The 7925-nt window shown below is 36.2% G+C and overlaps 1 protein-coding gene across 1 annotated transcript; it reads right to left on the bottom strand.

Annotated features, from left to right (window-relative positions):
• LOC107607961 (proline-rich receptor-like protein kinase PERK8) lies at positions 6289–7115 on the bottom strand. Its single transcript, XM_016309853.1, has 2 exons — positions 6753–7115; positions 6289–6525 (listed from the first exon to the last, which is right to left on the bottom strand). The coding sequence occupies exons 1-2, from the start codon at positions 7113–7115 to the stop codon at positions 6289–6291; spliced, it is 600 nt and encodes a 199-aa protein (XP_016165339.1).

Genomic DNA, 7925 nt, shown 5'->3' on the forward strand with positions numbered 1-7925 from the left:
ATTTACACAATAACTATTAGGGTGAATACCCTACTCGACCCCTAACAATTACTTCGAGAGGACAACGAAGTTCTCAAGAAAAAAAATATTCAATTCGGCTCCTGATTTTTTATTTTTTAGACTGATTAGCTCATGTGCCAAAAAAAATAACATTGACTTTTTTTAGTATATGAGCTTTGTTGTCCTTTCGAGATAATTATCAAGAGACAGGTTAAAAATTTTTTTTGTCAAAGACTTCGTTGTTTTTTGAGGTAATTGTCAGGAGTTGTTTTAGATTTTTCTCTAACTATTATAGCTATAAATACAATTATTTTTTTATTTGATTATCTTTCGTGTTTGGTAACACTCGCAGCTGCAATTTAAAATTATTGTCCTCCTTATTTCTAACTAATTTACAATGATATGGGATATTTCTTAGTTAGCCTTAAAACACTTTAGACAAGTTCAAACTATCATAAGGAGTCACCAAAAAACTATCACAAGAAGGACACCGAGGGTCTAAGTAATCATTAAAACGTGACTAATAATAATTTGTGGGAATAAAAAGCAAAACAGAATTAGCTAATTTTGTTACTGTCAAAATAGAAAAAGAGAAAGAGAACTCCAACGGCTAATTTTTTAGGAGTGAAGCACCCGACTCCTGACAATTGCCTCGAAAGGATAATGAGACCTCCAAGAAAAAACACTTAATTCGGTCTTTGATTTATTTTTTTGGGATTGATTAGCCTCTGTGCTAAAAAAAATAACATTGATTTTTTTTTGCACAAGGATCTCATTGTCCTTTCGAGATAATTATCAGGAGTCGCATTGAATTTTTTTTTTTTGTCAAAGACCTCGTTGTCTTTTGAGATAATTGTCAATGGGTATTTAGAATTTTTTTTCATTTTTTTGGCGGCTGTTAATCACAATAGCTGATATTTTTCTATTAAACTTCGTATATATACTAGTAACTGAACAATTATAAAGTCAACAAAAAAATAATAATAACAATTCACATACAATTAAATTTTTTCGGTTACAGTTCAATTCTCTTTTCTCTTCTACTATTCACATGGTATCAAGTACTTCTGGCTCTGCTACCAATAAAAGTCTTTTTAACTTCATTTCAAATAAACTCCAGAAAAGAATTGTCACATAGAAACGATTTACTTTGTTTATCATTCGTGGCCAAAACCTTGCAGATCATATTTTGGAAGGAAAGACTCCAAAAATGTATGATTCTAATGCAACACAAAAATGTTGGCACTACCTTTTTTACCTATACAGAGTATGGAAGAATAAATCGAGAAAAAAATTTATGAATGAGATAGTCAAAAGAAAAGATCTTATGGTAGTGAATATGAGACTTCACCACCCATTAATGCATAGTATTTTTCAACTTATTGTTATTCTGGATGGTGAGAATGTTATTGATTATAAACTATTATTAGATTATTTACACAGAGGAATGGAAAAAATTACGAAAAAATCGAACAATTATACAGTATCTATCTTATGTAATACGTTGGGGTTATTTAGCTACGATGTTCACAGAAGAAATAACCGTAAACGGACCAGAACAATTGAAAAATATTCAAGTACCTCAAAGAGCCACCTGCTATATTCGAGTAATTATGTTAGAATTGAGTCGTATAGCTTCTCACCTATTATGGCTGGGACTTTTTATGGCGGATATTGGTGCACAAATCCCTTTGTATATTTTTAGAGAAAGAGAATTAATATATGATCTATTCGAAGCTGCGATAAGTATGAAAATGATGCATAATTTTTTTTCGTATCAGAGGAGTTGCGGCTGATCTACCTCATGGTTGGATAGATAAATGTTTAGATTTTTGTGATTATCTTTTAACAGGGGTTGTTAAATATCAAAAACTTATTACGTGAAATTCCATTTTTTTAGAACGGGTTGAGGAAATAGGCATTGTTAGTGGAAAGGAAGTAATTAATTGGGGTTTATCAGGACCGATGCTTCGGGCTTCCAAAATACAATGGAATCTGCGTAAAGTTAAAAATTATGAGTGTTATGAGGAATTTGATTGGAACGTTCAATGGCAAAAAAGAGACTCATTAGCTCGTTATTTAGTTCAAATTGGTGAAATGGTGGAATCTATAAAAATTATTCAACAGGCTTTGGAAGGAATTTCCGACGGACCACATGAGAATTTAGAATCCGTTACTTTGAGAGCCAGCTATATTCGAGTAATTATGTTGGAATTGAGTCGTATAGCTTCTCACCTATTATGGCTGGGACCTTTTATGGCGGATATTGGTGCACAAACCCCTTTCTTCTATATTTTTAGAGAAAGAGAATTAATATATGATCTATTCGAAGCTGCGACAGGTATGAGAATGATGCATAATTTTTTCCGTATCGGGGGAGTCGCGGCCGATCTACCTCATGGTTGGATAGATAAATGTTTAGATTTTTGTGATTATCTTTTAACAGGGGTTGTTAAATATCAAAAACTTATTACGTGAAATTCCATTTTTTTAGAACGGGTTGAGGAAATAGGCATTGTTAGTGGAAAGGAAGTAATTAATTGGGGTTTATCAGGACCGATGCTTCGGGCTTCCAAAATACAATGGAATCTGCGTAAAGTTAAAAATTATGAGTGTTATGAGGAATTTGATTGGAACGTTCAATGGCAAAAAAGAGACTCATTAGCTCGTTATTTAGTTCAAATTGGTGAAATGGTGGAATCTATAAAAATTATTCAACAGGCTTTGGAAGGAATTCCCGGCGGACCATATGAGAATTTAGAAATCCGTTACTTTGATAGGGAAAGGGAACCAGAATGGAATGATTTTGAATATCGATTCATTAGTAAAAAACTGTCTCTAACTTTTTTTTTGGTTGCCCACGGTATCCCCCAACCCGACAAGTCAAAAACTAATCCATCGCGGATCGAAACTCCATTTAAGGGCCTGCCGCTAGCCAATGGGTTGCTGCATGCACAAGGCCCCAAAGGAGATTTGGGAATTTTTCTAATAGGATATCAGAATGTTTTTTCTTGGAGATGGAAAATTCGTCCATTGGATTTTATTAATTTGCAAATTCTTCCCCAATTAGTTAAAAGAATGAAATTGGCCGATATTATGACAATACTAGATAGTATAGATATCATTATTTACCAGAATTTTGATACTCAAAATCAACTTCTGAATCAATTTATAAGAGGAGAGAGGGCCAAGATACTTTAATTCCTTACTTTTTTTTTTGCAAACGTGCGAGTTTGTTGAATTACACTATTCAAAATTAATATTTATAAGATAAATCACTATTAATACTATTTATTCAATATAAATACTAGTGGTACTAGTATTTTCGGCATTTGCAATGGCCTCTTTATTTCTTTATGTTCAAAAGAATAAGATCTTTTAGATACAGAAAATAGGCACAAATCAAGTATATTTTTTTAGATCAGGGAGCAACTTGATGAATAATCACTTCTAAAGGTGGAATAGAATAACCCGGTTGAAGCGTAATGATCATACGTCTGTAATGCATTGTATGTCTCATAATAAGTCGCATTCTTCTACCTTTTACCGGTAGTCGATGACTATTCATAACTATTACCTTGACACCAAAGAAGAGTTCGACCCAATGCTTTATTTCTGTCCTAGTTGATCTAGAATCGACATTAGAAGTATATTGATTTTTTACCAATAACCAAATACCTTTGTTTGTATATACTGCATTTTTTATTCCATTCATATTTGATTCTATTCATAAATAGATTTTCTTCCCTATGAGTTCTAATCTCAATAAGAATACTAGTTTTTACTGTTCATATGTTATGATTTGAATATATCACACCAATTCGTTATGTATGGATGATGAGATTTCATTAATACAGAGGCAATCATTCTGTAGACTCTGCTTCAATATCTTTTTTTGGGGTTGAAAGAGATGATTCCAAATCCACCCCACTCGTGTCTTCGCTTTTGCTTGATTTCGAGTCTCTAACTTCAATATAAGCATTGGCTTGTTGTTAAAAGAATACTTCGCTACCTTTCTGGTAACAAGTATCACGGTTTGAACTTCACTTGCTCCTTCTACTGATTTTCAAATTTTTGTATATACAGATGCAGACTGGGTGAGCGATTTGGATGATTGATGCTTCACCAGTGGCTATTGCATATTCCTCGGTGAAAATCCTATTTTCTGGTTAAGTCGAAAACAAAATACAGTCAGTCGCTCATCCATAGAGGTTGAGTTTCACTGCCTAGCCGAAGTTGCAGCAGAGATACTATGGGTGCAAAACTACTCAATGAACTTCATGTGTCAAGCTCTATTCCATCCACCTTGTTCTGTGACAACCTAAGCGTCGTGATGCTTGTAGCCAATCCCATGTTTCATAGCCGATCCAAACACTTCGAAGTTGACTTCTATTTTCTTCAAAATTTGGTTAATGCCAACTCTATGTTGTTCACATCCTTTTAATCTCGTAATCTGTTGATATTCTCACAAAAATTGTCTAGAGATGCTTTTGTTCATTTTAAGACTAAGTTCAAGGTCTTGTCTTCCAAAACCTTGAATTTGAGGGGTCGTGAGAATAAAAGTCAAAACAAAAATAGCTAATTTTACTACTACCAAGATAAAAAAAAAAAAGAAAAAAATTTTAATAAGTAATTTTTTAACGGCTCTTAATCACAATAACTAATATTTCTCTATTAAGCTTTGTATATATACTAATAACTGAACAATTATAAAATATAAAAAAATAACAAAAATTCACGTACAATTAGATTTATTCAATTACAGTTCAAATTCCTTTTCTCTCCTATATTCACATGATTAATTAATTAATAAGTCGAGTAAAGAACAAATAGGTCCCTGACCTTTTTTTCTGCGGACATTTTCGTCCTCAAGGAACGGAAAATACATTCATGTCCCTGACCCCTGTAAAACGTGGACATATTAACCCTTCCATTGAATTCAAGCCGTTGGACCCGTCGAAAAACTTTGACTTAGCAAACGTGGAACTGACATGTCTGTTACGGAGTCTACGTGGCAATAAGCTTTTCGAAACTGGACATATAAGTCCCCAGACACGAAAATAACGCCGTTTCGTTACCTCCTCCAATCTTTCAAATTTTTCTGCCTTAATCCCTCGTCTGCACAGAAATGGCGAAGTGGGTGTTGTGGGAGTGAACGAAGAAAGGAAATTCTTCGTGCCATGGCATCTGAAGGAGTATCATCAAGCTCGAGAAGAAGTGGAGGTGGGGGAAGAGAAGCCTAGTTCGGTGCGAGCTCACTTCCTAACGGGAAGGATGGCAAAGATGGCGTCTCACCAAAGTGCTTATGTGGAGAAAACACAATCCTTTTCATGTCGAAGACACGAAGCAATCCTAACAGATTATTTCTGGGCTGTCCCTTTTATAAGGTATGATAACTAACTATGTGGAATGTGTACTTGAACTTGTGTTAGGAATACCAGAATTTTTTTTTTACTTCTGTGGATTGATTTTGTGCAGGCAAGACAACCGCATTGCAAATTTTTTTTGTGGCTTGATGAGCACATTGCTAGACTTGGCTTGACAGAAACAAGTATATGGGAGAGAAGGAATTTGTGGATGTTGAAGAGTATCACAAGAAGCAAGACATGAAAATCAGGATCACATGTTTGGAGAAGAGGATAGTAGCTCTAGAGATGAAAAAACCCCAATAGGATGGTGTATTTGTGTTATTTTCATTGTCTTGAATTTTGCTGTTCTAAGTTATAAGAATTGATCAAGGAAGGAAAAAGGATGTTGTTTTGTTGCACAAAACAAAATGCAATTTGTCATTTGTATAAATGATTCCATTACCTTGTACGTGTTTTGCAAGGTTTGTATGAAATTAAAGTTGGTTAAGTAATAGATAATCTAGCATTGCATAACTAACAAAAAAACTGTCAAAGGAAACATCCATGTTTAGAACTGGTACGAAAAAAAAAAAAAGAAAACCGGTTTGCCAATGATGGACAGAACTATTACAACAGCACAGAGTTCACCTGACCCACAACCGGTGTTCAAAAAGTATGTAACAAAATAGAAAATTGTATCTACTACTTGTCATAAACCATTACATCTTCAAAAAGTTAGAAAATCATATAATGGGTGAAATCTTCACTCTTTCGAGTCCTTGAATGTTGATGCAGTTGGCAAAGTTGGGCGTGGAACCTCCTGATTCGGTGCTGCAGATGGTGTGTTAGATGGAGTTGGCTGTTGTGTGTTAGGTGGAATTGGTTTAGCAGCAATTGGAGCTGGCGGCCTGAAGATCTTCTGCTTTGGTTTGAATTTAGACTATTGTGGGCGAGTTGTGTCATTGGCTTTTCCTGGAGATTTAAATGGATGACTTGAAGTCGGGGCAGGTGGCCTGGCTTGAGTAGCTGTTGGCCCTGGAGGTGAAATCACAAGTGTGGACCTTGTCACCCTTGTTGGAGCTGGTGCAATAGGTGGATGACTTGGGGCAGGTGCATTCACAACAGTGGGATTTTGTTGCAAGCTTGATGAGCTGCCTGGTTGGCTGTTGGATGCATCCTGAAAATAGTAATATAATATGTAAACAGTTTGATAATGGGACATAATAGCACCTGATGAATAGTGTATTAAGACAGATTGATCCCTGAAGTATTGTATACTAAGCCAAAATAGTCCCTAACCATTATAGTACTTAGACAGAATAATCCCTGCATAACATATAAGTCAGCTTGGTATGGTTGTAATGCAGGTAACCTAAATGACTATGATAATAGTAGGGATCTTACCTCTGGTGGGGGAGCAGATTGTGACAAAGGAAGCACAATTAGTGACTGGGAGGAGCTAGCTGCTTTCTTCCTAGGGCGCCTTGTCTTTGGCTTCCAGTTTGGGTTAGAAGGAGCTTCCTTACATGTTTTGTAGTTGTGGCCCGTCTCACCACACTTTCTGCAAGATACAGTGAATGATTTCTTCAGTTTTCCCCCTTGCATGAGTGGCTCAGCAGGATCTTTTTGCCTATTATGAACCTTTGGCCGTCCAATTGGCCTTCTGATAATGGGTGGGTCTGGCTTCGAGAACTCAGTTCTTGCCCAAAATTCTGGACTTGGAACAGGCTTAATGCAGTGTGCATATGTCCTCCTGATTGACTCCATGCACAGCCAAGGGTGAACATAGTTAGGATAGGCTTGCAGCGGTAGTTATGATTCACCATTCTCCTCATCAAGTAACACCTGATCTCTTCACACATGGTTAGGATAGGCTTACAGCGGTAGTTTACGATCTTAGCATTAAATACCTCGCACATGTTGTTTGAGGTTATCCACTTTTGGCCCATGGGAGAAGTAAGCCTTTACCCATGTCTCCGGATTAAATTTACTGAGGTATTCCCAAACACCTTGGTTAACTGCCTTCAACTTCTCCATGCATTCCTTAAATCAGCAACAGTCGTGCATCTAGCATACTCCCATACAACCTCTCTAATGTATACGTCCTTGAAGCGTTTTATGAAGTTTTTCCACATGTGCATGACACAATTTCGGAGCTTTGCATGTGGCATGACCTCCTTCAGCGCAGGCAGCAAACCCTGCATTGAACAATGGCAAGCAACATTTTCACTAAGCAATGAAAATAACAAAACAGAGTTATCACATTTGCAGTCAAATGCATTCATAACCATGAACTACTTTTACCTTCTGTTGGTCTGATATGAAGTTCCAGCCATGGTTTGCATCATCTCCTTTGTCCCCTTGCAGGTTGGTCAGGAACCACTTCTAAGCATTCTTGGTCTCAGTCCTGACAACTCCATATGCAATAACATAAAACTGGTTGTTTGCATCCTGAGCAACTGCTGCTAGAAGCCAACCCCCATAATATGTTTTCAGAAAGCAACCATCCAAATGCAACAAAGGACGACATCTATCTTTGAAACCTTGCTTGCAGGCATCTAAGCAAATGTACAGTTT

Source organism: Arachis ipaensis, chromosome B07 (assembly GCF_000816755.2).
Source record: "Arachis ipaensis cultivar K30076 chromosome B07, Araip1.1, whole genome shotgun sequence".
Taxonomy (NCBI): Eukaryota; Viridiplantae; Streptophyta; class Magnoliopsida; order Fabales; family Fabaceae; genus Arachis; species Arachis ipaensis.